Source organism: Prionailurus viverrinus, chromosome C2 (genome assembly GCF_022837055.1).
Source record: "Prionailurus viverrinus isolate Anna chromosome C2, UM_Priviv_1.0, whole genome shotgun sequence".
NCBI lineage: Eukaryota > Metazoa > Chordata > Mammalia > Carnivora > Felidae > Prionailurus > Prionailurus viverrinus.
Window position 1 is genome coordinate 87,506,912 of NC_062569.1, and position 18,642 is coordinate 87,525,553.

Consider the following 18,642-nt stretch of genomic DNA (forward strand, 5'->3'; position numbering starts at 1 on the left):
AAGACAGAGTTGCCTCTAGCTCCAGATTCTAGAGTAATAATTGTTTCCACATGAAGAGTGAACTTTAGGGATCATTATTAACACTTAATAAAGTTTTTTCCTAGCAGTGTTGGCCATGTATTTCAGATGTTGATATCCCATTCTCCCCCAACATAGCTCAAATTTTCATGGAAATCAATATGAAAACATGATTAGTTTACAGAAACTTGAGTAACAGGTATTCACAGCTCATTTGGGGAAATATAACTTCTCATTATACAAAACATGTTTTCTTAAATGTGTTTAAAAATAGTTTTGATATGGGGCGCTTGGCTGGCTCAGTCAATAGAGCATGCAGCTCTTGATCTCAAGGCCATGAGTTCAATCCCCACAGTGGGCATGGAGTCTACCTAAAGAAAAACTAATTTATTAATTAAAAATAAAAATAAAACTAGTTTTGATAGATGAATGTCTTTTCCTACTGAATTACATTATAATTTGACTTAGATTATTTGTATTGATAATTGATTAACACTTGATAATGGCTTCTAATTCCTAAACTATAATTTTCACTCTTTACAGTTTACCTTTTTCTGTTCCATTCTTTCATTTTGTTAGGTAGCTAAAATCTTGGAACAGATACCCTCAAACATGTAGTAACCAAGTTTTCTTGTATAGGGACTACTACTTAATCCATCCCCTAATTGATGTATTTCATCAGATTTAAGGTTTGTTTTCTGAGTAATTAATTGTTTTCTCTCTTAGATTGAGATAATTTTATTTATGCTGTAAAATGATAGCAATCATGGAAAGATTTATTTAGGTAAAAGAGGTCTTCTAAATTCTTAATTTTCTTAAGATAATAGATTAATTCTCTTTGATGAAAGAGGGTTAATAGAGCTTCCTCTTCCTCTTATAGATGCATTGTCTATTACTTCAGATGATTTAAATTTTTTGTGTGAGCAGTGACTGATACACGTAACATAATTTTGAATTGCCCTTTATCCATCATTTGGCTTATTGTATTTGTCCAGCCAGTTGTTCTTTTTGTTGTTGTTGGATGTTTTTGTTGACAAATGAGTATTCATAGTTTATTTCATAAAGTATGTTTTAGAGTTCCAGTTCTTTGATATCAAAAGCAGGGCCTTAAGCTCAGTTACTTCTATTAGAAACACCTGAATGAAAAACATAGGCCTAACTTAAATTAACATCGTAAACAGGACAATAATAAATTGGGAATTCACTTTTCCTTGCTGTGAAAATAATAAGTAGAGATTAATATTTGAGTTTAGGGGCACCTGGGTGGCTCAGTCAGTTAAGCATCCGACTTCGGCTCAGGTCACGATCTCACTGTGAGTTCGAGCCCCGCGTTGGGCTCTGTGCTGACAGCTCAGAGCCTGGAGCCTGTTTCAGATTCTGTGTCTCCCTCTCTCTCTGCCCTTCACCCATTCATGCTGGCTCTCTGTCTCTCTCTGTCTCTCTGTCTCTCTCTCTCTCTGTCTCTCTCTCTCTCTGTCAAGAATAAATAAACATTAAAAAAAAATAAAAAAAATTTGAGGTTAAACTATAAAATAGTTAAATATATTTAAAGGAGTGTACACCATTTTTACAGTATTTCTAAATGAGTAGTTTTTACTGGAAGAGATAGGTCATTAGTAAACTCTTTGGAGATAAACGTTGAAGAGTTTATAGGCCTTTAAAAGATTAATAATTTTTCTGTGCTCTATGTATTGGAGTCTACTTAATAAATAATCCAAGGTAATACCTATGTTAACCATCTTTATAGCTAGCATAAAATTCACTGCTTGTTTATATAGCTTATTTTAATATATCTGTGTGATGTATTGTTTGATGCAGTAGTAATGTAATACTGCTTTTATTATGCCTATATTTTTCCATTAGTTTAAAAAAAATGTTTATTTATTTTGAGAGCATGTGTGATCAATTGGGCAGGGTAAGGGCAGAGAGAGGAGGGGAGAAAGAATCCCAAGCAGGCTCTGTACTGTCAGTGCAGAGCCCAGTGTGGGCTTGGTGTCATGAACCATGAGATCATTACCTGAGCTAAAATCAAGAGTTGTATGCTTAATCAACTCAGCCACCCAGGTGCCCCTCCATTAATTTTTTGGTCTGATTTTCTGTTTTGTTTTTGGTAAACTCCCTTTTTTTTTTTGTGTGTGTGAAAAGAATCTAGGGTAAAGACCTTGGGAGGTAAGGGGAAAATTTTTTTTTTCTCTTCTCTTCTTTTTTATTTTTACATTTATTTTTTAAGTTTATTATTTATTTTTGAGGGGGGGGAGGGAGAGAGAGAGGGCGCATGACCGAGAGAGAGGGAGAGAGAGAATCCCGAGCAGGCCCTGCGCTGACAGCACAGAGCCCGATGCGGGGCTCTAACTCACAAATCGTGAGATCGTGACCTGAGCCAAAATCAAGAGTCAGACACTTAACTGACTGAGCCACCCGGACACCCTTGTTCTCTTTTTTCGGAAATCATTTGAGCCATCTATGCCAGGTACTTTATTCTAGTTGACCTCTGTATGGAAACCATCTAGCAGTCATTTAACACCATGGTTCCTAAAAGTCACTAAGTTTGATGTTCATGTTACTTGTTAATTTGAATGTATTCACAATAGTTACAGAGAGAACATGTAGCAGAAAACAGTTTTCCTTTTGATATTTTCCTACTTCTTTTAATAGAGAAGAAGTTCGTGCCCCAATTCCTCAAAAACAGGAAATATTGGTGGAACCAGAACCTTTGTTTGGTGGTAAGTTCACCTTTTTTTCCTTAGTTTTGTTGGACTCTGTTGTTATCTTTAGAGTTTTAATAAAGCTATCAAAAGATATGAAGTCTTACTCAGAGATTATTACTTCAAGTGTAGAGTCAATTCTTATCTTATAATTCTGTACTCCCTCCAGGAAAATTGCATAGTTGTCTCCAAGGAGAGAACCAGATTAAAAAGTTGATATTTGTTGTGGAAGGCCAAAAAGAGGAAAATTAGCAAAAAGAACTACTACCTTGTAATGGAACAAATCTATCATTTAAAGACTCCGAGTATTTTTTGTTTTGGGGGGCACTTACTTGACTGCCATATCCATCTTTACTCTTTCTTAATTTCCAGAAGCGCTTTTCCTGTTTTGAAAGGAGAAAGTAATACCTTATCCATGCAAAAAATTGTGATATCAATCTGGGTGCATATAGAGACTATAGAAAATGGTACATTTAATTAGAATTAAAGAAAATTTATAGTTTTAGATTAATAAACACTTACCTTTTGCATGCCAAATATTTTAGGCATTAATAGGTATATTAAAAAATAGGAAACAAAGTTATAATCTGGGCAGGCAAAGTCATAGAAATGTATATTGTACATATTGAGAACAGTGATGCAGAGAAATAGACCTATATAAAGTTTTGTAGGTAAACTAGAATAAAGGAGAAGAAATAAATAAGAAAAGGATGAACAAAATGATATAAACCATATGTTTTGATTTGAAAAAACACCTTAGTTGGAGTTTTTTTTAAAGCAATCTTTGACTTGGCAGCTTTGGACTTTACTGTAGTAAGAAATAACAGAATGTACTGTCTAGATTCAGAAATAAAGATGGGAGGAAGAAAACTGTAAGAACTGAATATTGAAGTATAATATGGGCTTTCTGGACTTTGATTCAGCCAGTCATTGTGCTGTTAATATACCAGAAGTAATAAAATATTGTTCATGATTTTTTTCATATAAATGTTATGAATGGATTTTGGAATTGAGGGGGTGATGCCCTTGGAAGCTTTATCGTTTCTTTATTGCCAGGAATAAGGCAGGATTTCTGAGTGGGGTAGACTACAGGAAATAAATTTCTGTGCTGTTTTACCATTGTAGAGAGGCCAAAGAGTTCCCATTGGGAACCATTTCCTTCTTTTCCCTCAGGTTTGATACACAGCAAACAGGGGGATGAGAATGACTATATAGTTAGGAAGTTAGTCCTAACTTTCATATTAGACCTTATTAACTTGATAAAGGTCTTTGGAGTACTGTTTTCTTCTTATGACAGTATTGATTTCAAGTGTGGTCTGGGTGTGTGTGAGGTCAAAATTATTTTCATAGGTTATTTGCCTTTTTTACATTATTGACATTTGGACTGATGGTTCAAAAGCAATGATGAATCAAACTGCATCTTAATTGAAACAGGACAGTGGCACCAAACTGTAAAGTCTTCACTGCTATACGCTCACAATAAAAATTAAAAAGAACTCCTATTTTATTTAATAATAAATAAAGCAGTACTGCTTGATGAAGCAGTATAAATTAATTTCATTAAATCTTGACCCCTGAGTATACATTTTTTAAACCATTCTGTTTTATGAAATAGGGTATGCATAAAGCACTTCTGCATACTGAAAAGTACTGTGATTACTTTAAGGAAAAGCACTTGTACAGTTGTTTGAGTTGTGAGCTAAACTAGCTGCTTCTGTCATGGAACATTATTTTTACTTGAAAAATTCCTGACAAACTATGGTGATTTAGACTTCGGCATTTGGCAGACATTTTCTTGAATGTGAATAAAAGCCTATTACTGCTTTAAGACAAACAACTGACATTATTTGTTACCAGTTATTTAAAAAAAAAAGAGCTTTCAGGCAGAAATTAGGATTTTAGCAAGTTGATATCCATAATTATGAGCTTGATAGCTTCCCAATACTTAAAAGCTTTCTGATAAGATTAGTGGTGGCCTTAACAGATGGTGATTTTTAAATTATTATTGTATAATGAAATGTTTGGTGTTTGGAATGTTTGCATAACTCAGTAAACAAATATTTTCTTTTTCTTCTTCTTTTTCTTTTTCTTTTTCTTTTTTTGGTGCAAAAAGGATGGTTTTAATAAAGCACAGGGACAGGACCCATGGGCAGAAAGAGCTGTGACGAATATATTCAAATGACCAGTATACCATATTACAAAATTGTGCATGGGTAAAAGATCTATTCAGACAGTAAGATGGATTGCATAAAAGTTATCTATTGATGTATAACAAATTGCTCCAAAATTTAGCTTCCTGAAACAACAAACATTTGTTATCTCACAGTTTGTATGGTCCAGGAATCCAAAAGTGACTTAGCTGGGTGTCTTTGGTTAGACTTTCTCACAGGGTGTAATCAAGGTGTCAGCCAGAGCTATAATCATCTCAAAGCTTGAATAGAGGAGGATCTCCTAAGCTTACTCATGTGGCTGTTGGTTGTCTGGAGACATCAGTTCCTTACCACAGAGCAAATGAGAGAGCAATAAAAGGCAGCCCATTATAGAAGTCACCATCTTTTTGTAATCTAATCTTAGAAGTGACCTCCCATCACGTCACCTCTTTCACATTCTATTTCATCCTGCCCATATTCAAGATATTCACACACAGGTTATGAATATCGAAGATTGGGAAAATTGGGGGCCATCCTAGAGACTGCTTACCACATAGACCAGTGGATTTTATTGGAACAGATAATGAAAAGTTCATTGATAAGATTTTAGATTCCATGCTGCAACTAACCTTTAAGAAGCTACCACTAGTTGAGTATCAAAGGAGAATATTCACAATGATCTTAAAACACTATTAAAATACTCCTCCCCTTACAACTATGTATCTGTGTTAGGTTGAATTTTAATTTTTTTCATTTATTTGAACTTTGAAAATAACAACAGATAGAATGCAGAAGTGGATCTGAAAATCCAGATATCTTCGCTTAAGTCAGTTATTAATAAGGATTTGTGAAATGTGTGCAGTGCCACTCTTCTTACTAAATATTTATTCTCTACCTGTCCCACTCCCCTATTCTATGAAGCTCTTCTTGAATCTTTTATTAGCTTTTTATAGCTTAGCCTCTTTGACCTCAGTGACCAGCACTCCTGGTATGTGGGCAGTAGAGTGAGAATACAAAGGACTGATGTTTGCTGTATAGCAGATGGTTTGGAAGAGTCAGGAAACCACATATGGAAGAGGCAAGTGGGAGTATGGGCATGCCTTTTTTATTGTGCTTTGCAGATACTGTCTTTTTTTTTTTTTTTTTAAATAAATGAATGGTTTGTGGTAACCCTGTGTTGAACAAGTCTATCAGTGCCATTTTACCAATAGCATTTGCTCACTTTGTGTGTCTGTGTTATATATTGGTAATTCTTGCAATATTTCAAACATTTTCACTGTTATATTTGTCATGGTGATCTTTGTACCATTGTAATTGTTTTGGGGCACCACAAACCATACCCTTATGAGTTGGTGGACTTGGTTGATACAATGATTCACCAACCAGCCATTCCCTTGTCTCTCCCTCTTCTTGGGCCTTTCTATTCCCTGAAACACAGCAATATTGGAATTAGGCCAATTAATAACCCTACAATGTCCTCTAAGTGTTCAAGTGAAAGGAAAAGTCATATATCTCTTACTTTAAATCAGAAGTCAGAAATGATTAAGCTGTGTGAGGAAGGCATATTGAAAGCTGAGATAGGCTGAAAGCTAGGCCTCCTGTTCCAATTAGCCTAGTTGCGAATGGAAAGGAAAAAAAAAATTTTTTTAAGTTTGTTTATTTCTTTTGAGAGAGAGCGTGTGTGGGGGGTGGTGGGGCAGGGGGCAGAGAGAGAGGGAGAGAGAGAATCCCAAGAGGCTCCACGCTGTCAATTCAGAGCCAGATGCAGGGCCCAAACTTACAAACAGATCATGACCTGAGCTGAAATCAAGAGTCAGAACCTTAACCAAGTGAGCCACCCAGGCACCCTGCAATGGAAAAAATTTTGAAAGAAATGAGAAGTGCTACTCCATTGAACACACAAATTATACAAAAGGGAAATAACTTATTGCTGATATGGAGAAAGTTTTAGTGTCAGGATCAAAGATCAAACGAGCTACAACATTCCCTTAAGCCAAAGTGTAATCCAGAGCAAGCCCTAACTCTACAGTTCTATGAAGGCCGAGAGGTGAAGAAGCTACAGAAGAAAAATATGAAGCTAGCAGAGGTTGGTTCATGACATTTAAGGGAAAAAGCCATCTCCATAACATAAAAATGCAAAGGGAAACAGCAAGTGCTGATGTTGAAGCTATAGCAAGTTATCCAGAAGATCTAGTTTGGATAATTAGTGAAGGTGGCTACACTAAGCAACAGGTTTTCAGTTTGACAAAACAGCCTTCTGTTGGAAGAAGATGCTATCTAGGGCTTCCATAGCTAGAGAGGAGAAGTCAGTGCTTCATATCTTCAAAGGAGAGTCTGACTCTGTTGTTTGGGGCTATTGTAGCTGGTGACTTGTTGAAACCAGTGCTCCTTTACCATTCTGAAAATCCTAAGGCCCTTAAGCATTATGCTAAATCTGCTCTGCCTGAGCTCTGTAAATGGAACAACAAAGCCTAGATGACAGCACATCTGTTTGCAACGTGGTTTACCAAATATTTAACCGCACTGTTGAGACCTGCTCAGAAGAAAAGATTCTTTTCAAAATATGACTGCTCAGTGACAACACACCTGGTCATCTAAGAGCTCTGATGGTAATGTCCAACAAGATTAATGTTGTCTTCTTGCTTGCTAGCACACATCCATTCTGCGGCCCATGGATTAAGGAGTGATTTTTACTTTCAAGTCTTACTATTAAAAAAATGAATCCCATAAGGCCATAGACAGTGATTCTTCTGATAGATCTGGGCAATGTAAATTGAAAACCTCGTAGGAAGGATTTACCATTCTAGATGCCATTAAGAACATTCATGATTCATAGAAAGTGGTCACAATAACATTAACAAGAATTTGGAAGCAGTAATTCCAACCCCTCGTGGATGACTTTGGGACTTCGACTTGAGTGGAGGAAGTAACTGCAGATGCGGTAGAAATAGCAGGAGAACTAGAATTAGAAGTAGAGCCTGAAGATGTAACTGAATTGCTGCAATCTCTTGATAAAACTTGAATGGATGAGGAGTTGCTTCTTAGGGATAAGCAAAGGAAATGGTTTCTTGAGATGGAAGCTACTCCTGGTGAAGATGCTGTGAAGATTGTTGAGATGATAACAAAGGATTTAGGATATTACATAAACTTAGTTGATAAAGCAGTAGCAGGGTTTGAGAGGATTGACTCCAGTTCTTAAAATTTTATTTATTTATTTAAAGAATCTCTGCACCCAATGTGGAGTTGAAACACACAACCTCAATCAGGATCAAGAGTTGCACACTCCACTGACTGAGCCAGCCAGGCGCCCCTTGATTGAGTCCCAATTTTGAAAGAAGTTCATCTCAAATGTTGTCAAACAAAAGTGTATGCTGCAGAGAAATCATTTGTGAAAATAAGAGTCAATTTATGCAGCAGACTTTATTATCTTAAGAAGTTGCCACAGCCACCCCAACTTCAGCAACCACTGTAATCACTCACAGCCATCAACGTAGATTCAAGACCCTTCACTAGCAAAAAAAAATTACAACTTGCTGTAAGCTCCAACAATGGTTAACAGTTTTTAGCAATACATTTTTTAAAATTTTATTTTAGAGAGGGTGCCATTGGGGTAGAGGGGCAGAGGGAAAGAGAGAGAATCCTAAGCAGTCTCCATGCCTAGCACAGAGCCCAATGTAGGGCTAGATCCCATGGCCCTGGGACCGTGACCTGAGCTGAAATCAAGAGTTGAACACCCAACTGACTGAGTCACCCAGGTGCCCCAACAAGAAAAATGTTTTAAATTAATGTGTACATTTTTAAAGACATAGTGCTATTGCACACGTAATGGACTACAATATACAGTTGTTCCTTGAACAGCTCGAGGGTTAAGGGAGCAGACTCCCAAGCAGTTGAAAATATGCATATAACTGTTGATTCTCCCCAAAACTTCACTAATAGCCTGCGGTTGACCAGAAGCCTTACCAATAACATAAACAGTTGATTAACACATATTTTGTATGTTATATGTATCATATACTGTATTCTTAAAAAAGTAAGCTGGAGAAAAAATGTTAGTAAAAAATCATAAGAGAAAAACTTTACTGTATTTGTTGAAAAATATCCGCATATAAGAAGAGCCTTGCAGTTCAATTCTGTATTATTCTATGGTCCACTTTAGTGTAAACATAAATTTTGTATGTACTGGGAAACTCAAAAATTCATTTGACTCGTTTTAATGTGATATTTGCTTTATTGTGGTAGTCTGAAACCAAACTTATATTATCTCTGAGGTATGCCTATAATAATGATCCTAGTACTAGATGTGTGTCGTGTGTGGACTGAGGAGAGGTTCTTCGGTTTTTGGGTTTTTTGTTTTTTAGAGAGAGGGTGACCAGAGGAGAGGGCAGGAGGGGGAGGAGAGAGAGAATCGTAACTAGGCACCACGTTCAGTGCAGAGCCCAATGCAGGGCTCAATCTTGTAACATTGAGATCATGACTTGAGCCGAAACCAAGAATTTGACACTTAACTGGCTGAGCCACCCAGGCGCCCCTTTTATTTTTTTTTCTGGGGACAGATTCTAGGTTAGACTTAGCATAAATGAGGAGGAAACAAATAGGAGCAGATAATGAGCACAAGAAATCAAAGGGGTTGGGTTCAAGGCTAGCAAAAGAGGAAGTAGGAGACATCAGGTGCCTAATAGAAAAGGGCTAAAATGGGAAGAGAGTGGGTATGTGTGTGTGAAATAGTGTAGAATATTGGGTGGCCTGCCTTTGGCAGTTTTAAAAGTAGAAGAAAACTATCTTTTATATGCTACCTCCCCAATCATAATATGCTCTTTTTAGGCAGCCATTCTATGCCTTATCCTTTGATACCCTTACTTTCTTAATTTATGGTTAAAAAGTATCTGATAATGAGTTTTAAGAAGGCATTATTTGACAGGCCATATTATTCTTGCCAGAAACATACATTTGAAATAGGAACTCTTGATTAAAAATAGTTCCAGGATTGAAAAGAGTAACATTTCTTGCTGCTTGAAGGGAGGAGAAAATACTGCAGTATTTAAATTTTAAACTCATATAAATAAAATCCAATACAGAACTAAAACATGGAAGTTTCTTTCTCCTTTTCTTAATCACATCTCTTTTCCTAGAAATAATATTGTGATTCTTTAACATAAATACACAAAAGTAGATAAATTATATACAGACAAATAATACTTTAAACAAAAATGAGTTTTTAAAATATATGGTTCTGCATTTTGCTTTTTTATTCCATTGCTCTTAGAAAGAATTATATAATGACATACACAGACTTTTGGGAAAGATGCTTTGACATGGGTGGAGGACTTTTATACTTTGTATCTAACCTTACTGCTCAATTTATCATTTATTAACGCAAAGCATTGTTCTGTTTACATGCTGGCCAAGCATGCCATAAGCCAATTTAATAATTGTTACCCATATTTTAAGAATTGTTAAGTGTCCTTGTTTACTATATATAAATGATCTGGTTTATTGTAATGCACATACATGATCTGGCAAATGATTTGAACATATGCATATAGGAAGATAACATTTTTATTATTGCTTTCTAAACTTCATCTATAAAATACTTAAGGATTGGGTAATAGACACTAGACTGAGTATCAGAAGACCTTGGTTCTGTTCACTTTCCTCTCATTAAACCATTGTGTAACTGGAAAAAAACTTTTTCCAAAATTAAAAATGTTTTTGGTGTTTATAATTCTGTGAATCCACTCACTAAGAATATATAATATTAGGGATTAGAAGTTAGGTACTTAAGTGTCAACTAAAGGGTAGTCCGATTCCTTAGGCTAACCTAAATTAGATATTTGCAGCACGTATATAGCTTCATCACCAGGGGGAGTCCTCCTCAAAATCTTCTTTCTTCCTGTCTTTTACATAAGTTTGGTTAAGTCTCTTAACTGGGCCTTAATTTTCTTATTTGTAAAACAAAATGGTTGGGCTGAAGATGGTTGAGTTTTTGTATATGAATGACTTAAAGGTTTTAAAATATTTTAGTTTTTGAAGAGGACACCTTTATAAATCTATGAGTGTTTTAAAGCAAGATGTGCAGATAAGGAAGTTTTTAGAGTTGTTTCAAAATTAAGGTTTAAATTTCTGTATCAATTTTATTTTTTTCCCCTAAAGCTCCTAAAAGACGACGGCCTGCACGTTCAATATTTGATGGTTTCCGAGATTTTCAAACTGAAACTAGTAGGTATCTTGGGCCAGTTTATTATCTCTCTCTTCCTCCTTCTTCTCTCTTCTGTTCTCTCCCCTCACTCTCCCACATAGAAAACCACAAGTTGGAAAAGCACCCATACACTCTGCTACAAGTCAAGATCCTGGTTTGGTTTGTTTTATATAGGTTTTTTTTGTTTTTTGTTTGTTTTTTTTTTTAAAGGAAAAAGATTAATCTAAGGAGTCACCTTATTATTTATTTTTAAAATTATTTTAGAGAGAGTGTGTGTGAATTGGGGAGGGGGCGGGGGGGGCAGAGAGAGAGAGAGAGGGAGGGAGGGAGAGGGGGAGAGAGAATATCTTAAGCAGCCTCCATGCTTAGCACAGAGCCCAACATGGGCCTTGATCTCATGACCCTGGATCATGACCTGAGCTGAAATCAAGAGCTGGACACTTAACTGACTGAGCCACCCAGGCACCCCACGAATCACCTTAAATTTTTAAAAAATATTTTTATTTTATCTTATTATTACTATTTTATTTTATTTATTTTTATTTATTTTTTTATTATTACTATTTTAGAGAGAGAGAGCATGGGAGGGGCAGAGAAGGAGAGCATCCCAAGCATGTTTTGCATTGAGCACAGAGCCTGACTTGGGGCTCAATTTCATGACTGTGAGATCATGACCTGAGCTGAAGTCAAGAGTTGGATGCTCAACTGACTAAGCCACCCAGATATCCCAGAAATCACCTTAATTTATTTTATTGTATTTTATTGTATTTTATTGTATTTTATTGTATTTTATTTTATTATTTCATTTCAGTTTTATTTATTATATATGTATTTATTATGTTTATTTTTTATTTATTTTGAGAGAGAGATAGCAAGTAGGGGAGGGGCAGAGAAAGCAAGAGACAGAATTTCAAGCAGGCTCTGTGCTGGCAGCACAGAGCCCAACATGGGGCTTGAACTCACAAACTGTGAGAACATGACCTGAGACAAAATCGGGAGTCGGACGCCCAACTGACTGAGCCACCCAGGCGCCCCTGAAATACCTTATTTTAAAAGGAAATTGTGAGTTCAGTCTGTGATTGTTACTAACTTCCCCTTGAGCTGAATTGTTCCAAATGCTAACCTAACTGATGATAGAATAATAAGAGTGATGGAGAAATGTAAGAAATCTGGTAATTTACAAAGTTAATCAGCTTTTGAACGAGCACTTAAATGTTGACTATAATAAAAGAAAAAGGTGGTTTCCCCCAAGGTCTTGATATCTCACTTCACATCAGTCATAATGGATAGTACCAAATAGGCAAGAAATAAGAAGTGTTGGCAAAGATGTGGAGAATAGGGAACCCTTGTGCACTGTTGATCGGATTGTAGATTGGTGCAGCATATGGAAAACAATATGGAGGTTCTCAAAAAATTAAAAATAGCAATACCATATGACTCAGTAATTACAATTCTTGGTATTTATCCTAAGAAAACAAGAAATATGCACCCCTGTGTTTATTGCAACATTATTTTCAGTAGCCAAGATATGGAAGCAACCTAAGTGCCCATCAATAGATGAATGGGTAGAGAAGATACGGTATTACACAATGGAATATTACTCAGGCACAAACAAGAATGAAACTGGGGCACCTGGGTGGCTCAGTGGGCATCCAACTTCGACTCAGATCATGATCTCACGGTTTGTGAGTTGCAGCCCTGTGGTGGGCTCTGTGCTGACAGCTCGGAGCCTGGAGCCTGCTTCAGATTCTGTGTCTCCCTCTCTCTCTGCCCCTCCCCCATCATGCTCCTCTCTCTCTCCTTCAAAAATAAATGAACATTAAAAAAAAAAAAGAAACCTTGTCATTCATAGCAACATGTATGGACCTTGAGGATATTATGCTAAGTGAAATAAGTCAAAGAAAGACAAATACCATATGATTTCACTTACGTGTGGAATCTAAAAAAAAAACATGAACAAACAAGCAAAAAGAGACTCCTGCATGCAGAGAATAAATTGGTAGTTGCCAAAGGTGAGTGAGAGGATAGGTGAAATAAATGAAGAGGATTAAGAGATACAGGGGCGCCTGGGTGGCTTAGTCCATTAAGTGTCTGACTCTTGATTTCGGCCCAGGCCATGATCCCAGGGTCGTGAGATCAAGCCTTATGTCGGGCTGTGCTGGGCGTGGAGCCTGCTTAAGATTCTCGATCTCCATCTTCTCCCTTCCTCCCCAACCCACTGCTTGCATTCATGCATGTGGGTGTGCTCTCTCGCTTGTTCGCTCTCTCTCAGAAAAAGAAAAGTCATGGTGATGAAAACTACAACATTGAGAATATAGTCAGTTAATACTGTAATAATTTGTATGGTGACAAAGGTAACTACACTTACAGTGGTAAGCATTTTGTAATGTATATACTTGTTGAATCACTGTGTTACACACCTTAAAGTAAAAGAATATTATGTGTCAACTATATTTCAACTTAAAACAATAATTGAATAATTGGCCAAAAAAAAAAAAATCCCGATAGCTGTCAGTTTAAAGGAATGACCATAATGAAAATGGATTATTGTAGTGTATTGAAAAACAGAACAGGAAAAAGCCACACCACCCAAAGCAGCCACTATTAACATTTTGGCTATAATTTTTTTGGAATAGGTTTATATCTTTCTGTGGAGTTAAGTCAGAATGAGATTCTTGGCCTTATTCTTTTAGAGGATTTAGTACTTATTTAGCAATGGAATCTTTTTTTTTTTTTTTTTTTTTCCAACGTTTATTTATTTTTGGGACAGAGAGAGACAGAGCATGAACGGGGGAGGGGCAGAGAGAGAGGGAGACACAGAATGGGAAACAGGCTCCAGGCTCTGAGCCATCAGCCCAGAGCCGGACGCGGGGCTCGAACTCGCAGACCGCGAGATCGTGACCTGGCTGAAGTCGGACGCTTAACCGACTGCGCCACCCAGGCGCCCCAACAATGGAATCTTAAAAGGAAAGTTGTTTAGAGAATATGTGAAAAACTATTAGACCATGCTTGATTTTGTAGTTGATTTGTAATGAGCTCACTGAAGCACAGATAGGCCTTGTAACTTTGGAGAGAGTTGAAAGGGAACCCAGACTAACTCTGGTCATTCAGGGAAGCCTGTGCACTTCCAGGAGAAGGTGACAACAGGTGGTGGTGTTCTCTTACTGTCAGAATCTTTGAAGATTGGGAATGTAGCTAGAAACGGCAGATACATTAGGATCATTGAACTGGATAAATGGAGATGGAGTTTTCTCCTCTGCTAAAGTTGGTTTGGAATATGAAAAGGAAATATTGTCATTGTGTGACTCTACTATAATTTTCAGCTTTTATCCTTCCTTACATTTGGATTGAGGGCACCAGCTAAGTCTTAAGACTCCCTCCCCACCTTGCTTTGTTTTGGGGTTTGTTTGTTTTTAGAATCAGCATTAGATATTTGCATTTGGGGTCAGGCATGTTGTTCAGTAATTCTTGCAGTTGATGCATGTTTTTTATATTTCTGGATGCACGGCTTTTATTTTCTGGCTAACTGAAATTTCCTTATCCTCCTGTGCTGCAGTTCGGCAAGAACAGGAATTAAGAAATGGAGGAGCAATAGATAAGAAACTGACTACCCTTGCAGATCTTTTCCGGCCACCCATTGATTTGATGCATAAAGGCAGCTTTGAAACAGTAAGTTGTTGGAAATTTTAAGCCTTAGGTATGAATCCTTTTGCATTTTCAATGCCATTTTTTTCTTTCTAAGAACAAAAAAGTTTCCAGCCTATAGAGAATCGGCATCTTAATAAGTATGACACAAGTGTGAGATACCTAAAAGTTTACATGATTTATATTTATGCCAGCAGTAAATGAGATGATTTGATAAAAATCCTTTTATTACCCTTGTGTGGTATCACTTTAGAATCTTTGCCATTTTGGTAGCTTTTGAAAAAAATCTTAATGTGTTTTAGTTTGTGTGTATCTTTGATTAGTACTGAGACTAGTGTGCCTGTGTTTATTAGCCATTTGTGAATTTTAGGTCTTTTGCCCATATTTCTATGGGAATCTTACTGTATTTTAAAAGAGTATCTATGTAGTTGCAGAATATATTCTCCCTCAGTTCTTGGTTTTAATTTGGCTAACGCCAAAGAAAAACTTTCCAGAGCAGGTTTATTTGATTGTCTGCTAAATTATAAGCTTAATGAGGGCAGGGGTAACATGTTTCTTTTTATTTTGGTAATCATTGAGACCCAGTTTATGGTATTTTATAGAAACATAGTATTTGTTAAACAAATGAGTTTAGTTAGGATTTTAAATACCCTTCTCTTAAAGTGTTCAAACAGCTGCTTTTGTGTGTTGACTAGCATGTTAATGCTCTTTTGAATCAGAATAGCATTTCCATAGATGTAAATCACTTAAATTTTAGGTAAGTCTTATCTGTTAGGATAAAGTGGGTCAAACAATAATCACAAAAATGAAGTTTGTAGATACATATTTGGAAGTTAGTTATGCTTGATTTTTTAAAAAGATTTTGTACTTTGACATATTCATGTAGTGGCCTAAATGAAATACTCAGGATTAAAAATTTAACTGTAAGCCCATTCTTCAGTTTTAATTTTCTGAATTGTAAAATCTCAGAGTGTTTGGCTGCAAGTAACAGAAAATCCAACTGATGGTGATTTGACTAAACAAGCATTTCTTTTTGTCATGTAAAGAAGACTAGAGTTGATTGAGGGAGTTTTTGGTGTTCATTAGTCAGCTCAAAGATGTTTTCTTTCTTTGCCTTGTGATCTTAATATGGTAGCTGTGTATCCTCTCTACTGTTCTGGTGATAATTCAGCCATTGAGAGAATAGCAGCAATATAAAAGGCAAAAAGGACTTGAGTTTGTTTTGCCATGTTTCCCATTTTTAGTAGCTTCTGAGTTGCTCAGGGCTGAATGAAATAACTGAGTTTGATTTCGTTTGATCCCTTTGGGCTGATAAAAGCAGTTACTTTGATGCTTGTTCGTTGAGGGAAAATGTGAATCTTGTTTGATCTTGTCCTCTGAAGTTTGATTCACTTTAAGTTATTATATGACCTGTTTTTCTTTGTATTTCATGACCTATATTATTCGCAGCAGTCTATCTTTTATTTACTGATAATATTAAGCTTTATTGTTTACAAGTCTTTAAATGACATAAACACTCCCACAAAAGGTAGGCATTTAATTATGGCTAGTGGTAAATCCATTAGTTTTATAAAAATTAGGGAGGTAATATATAAAATTAAGTCACTGAAGATTAAGGAGGTGAATGTTAAAAATTAGAGGGACACTCTTGCTGCTCAGGCAAAAGCCATAGGTTTGGGCGCCATTTTAGATGTAGATTTGAGCTACAGTTTTACAGGTTTAGAAACTGGACTTTCTTAGTGTAACTAGAGGTAGAGTATGTTCAGGTGTTCTGGTTCATGCTAACCAAATGAGAAACTGATTAATTCACTTGTTTACTCAGTAACTATTTATCAAAGCCTTCTATTATAAGGTCTTGTTCTAGGTAATGGGGATTATATTTGTTGGGATAAAGATTTGACGGCATATGAGAGAGACCAGGAAGAAAAAAAACAGCTTAAAACAAGATAGAAGTCCAGATTGTTAGTGGTTCTGCTATATAAAGTTACTAGGAGTGGAGTTTTTTTCTGTATTTCACTGTTGTTTCCTAGGTCTTGCTTGCTTCTGTTCATATGATTCAAGATGGCTCACCACCTTGTTTGCTTTCCAGCCAGCATGAAGGGGGGGAAGGGGCACACTTTTTCCCTTGAAAGGCACAACCTAAAAGTTGTACATATCACTTCTGTTCACATCCCATTAAGCAGAACTCAACAACATAGCCACACATAGCTATAAGAGACACTAGGAAATCCAGATGCTTAGCAAAAATTGGAGCCTCTGTTACTAAGAGGGAGAAGGGGAAAATGGGTATTTGGTACCTATACGCAGTTTCTGCCATAGGGAGATAGTGATAAACAAGCTCTACAGAGTTCTTGCCATCAAAGAGTTTATAATCTAGGGGGAGAAACAGACTATAAACAAATAAAAAACATAATATATAACATATATTTAGTGTATATATATTTTATATGTGTGTTTGGTATGTATGTATATATATAGAGAGAGAGGCAGAAAGGGAGGGAGAGAGGAAGAAAAATTTCAGGTTATAATAGTTGCTGGGAGAAAGAAAAATAGAATAAGGGAAGGAGAGAGGGCTATTTTTTTTTTTTAATGTTTATTTTTGAGGGAGCACGCATGCATGTGTGCATACAAGCAAGAGAGGGGCAGGGAGAGAGAATCCCGAGCAGGCTCTGCACTGTCAGTGCCTGGGTGGCTCAATTGATTAAGTGTCTTAACTCCTGATTTTGGCTCAGGCCCTGATCTGACAATTCATGGGATCAAGCCCTGCATTGGGCTCTGCTCTGACCATGCATGCGGAGCCTGCTTGGGATTCATTCTCTCTCTCTCTCTCTCTCTCTCTCTCTCTCTCTCTCTCCCTCCCTCCCTCCCTCTCCCCCCCCCCCAAATAAATAAATAAACTTTTTTTTTTTAAAGGTACAAGTGTTGTTAATGGAAATTAAAAGCAAGGTTGATTTCATAAGTTTCACATATGTCTATAATTGTGATAGAACAGAACTATTTTAGATAGTAAGATCAGGGAAGATTATGAAAGGATGAGATTTGGTAGAAGTCTGAATAGAGTGAAGGACTATGAATCATAGGAATATCCAAGGGAAGAGCAGACAAAATAGTCAAGTGTAAAGGTACTGATATTGGAAATATCTAGGCCTATTTCTGATACAGCCAAGAAAACCTGTGTAGCTGGAACTGAGTGAGCATAGCACTTAGAATGAATGATCTGTCCTGGGCAACGGAACATTTCTTAGGTTTTCTTATTTCTCCACTAGCCCATAAGTTCCATGAACACAGGGACTTTGTTTTATTTACTGTTCCACAGTGCCTGGGAGAGTTTCTGGTACAAGGTTGGCCCTCATTAAATCTGTGTCAAATGATTGAATGGCATAATCTGGAGTACATTGTACAGAAAGAGTCAGAACAATTTCCCTCATATTCCTTAATGCATATTTGTTAAAGTTGCCATTCAGTTACACATGCACCTAGTCCTAATTACTAAGAGTAATTTCAAAAGTACTTGCTATAAATGTGAATAAAAATAATTAGCATTTCCATAAAAAAGTACTGTGTATATTCCTTCTTAGTGTTATATATATATATATATATATATATATTTCCTCTATATCCTTGTTTTTCATACTTTCCTGATCTGTCTGGGACTGAGAGAGAGGTTAGTCTTTGCTGTTTCCCCCTTGTCATGATAAATCCCATCACATACCTATTTGGTGTAGCCATATTTACCCTTGCGTCTCCCTGTAATGGCTTTTAAATATTGACTCAGAACAGCCTAATAGATTCCAAGAGGGAAGATTCATCATTGTCCCATGGTCCACTTACACCTCTAGCCCTTGACTCATATAATTTGTATACTAAGTGAGATTGTGTTAAGACTCTCTTATAGTTAGTCCAGATGTTGCTTTGCATGAAATTT

The 18,642-nt window shown here is 36.5% G+C and overlaps 1 protein-coding gene across 1 annotated transcript in view; it reads left to right on the plus strand.

The window, feature by feature from the left end:
* Window positions 1–18,642, plus strand: part of UBXN7 (UBX domain protein 7) — a 59,540-nt gene that overhangs the window by 20,537 nt on the left and 20,361 nt on the right. Inside the window, exons 3-5 of the mRNA XM_047875406.1 lie at window positions 2,674–2,741; window positions 11,027–11,092; window positions 14,629–14,741. Of these exons, the coding sequence (XP_047731362.1) occupies window positions 2,674–2,741; window positions 11,027–11,092; window positions 14,629–14,741 (247 nt within the window). The remainder of the gene's footprint in view (window positions 1–2,673; window positions 2,742–11,026; window positions 11,093–14,628; window positions 14,742–18,642) is intronic.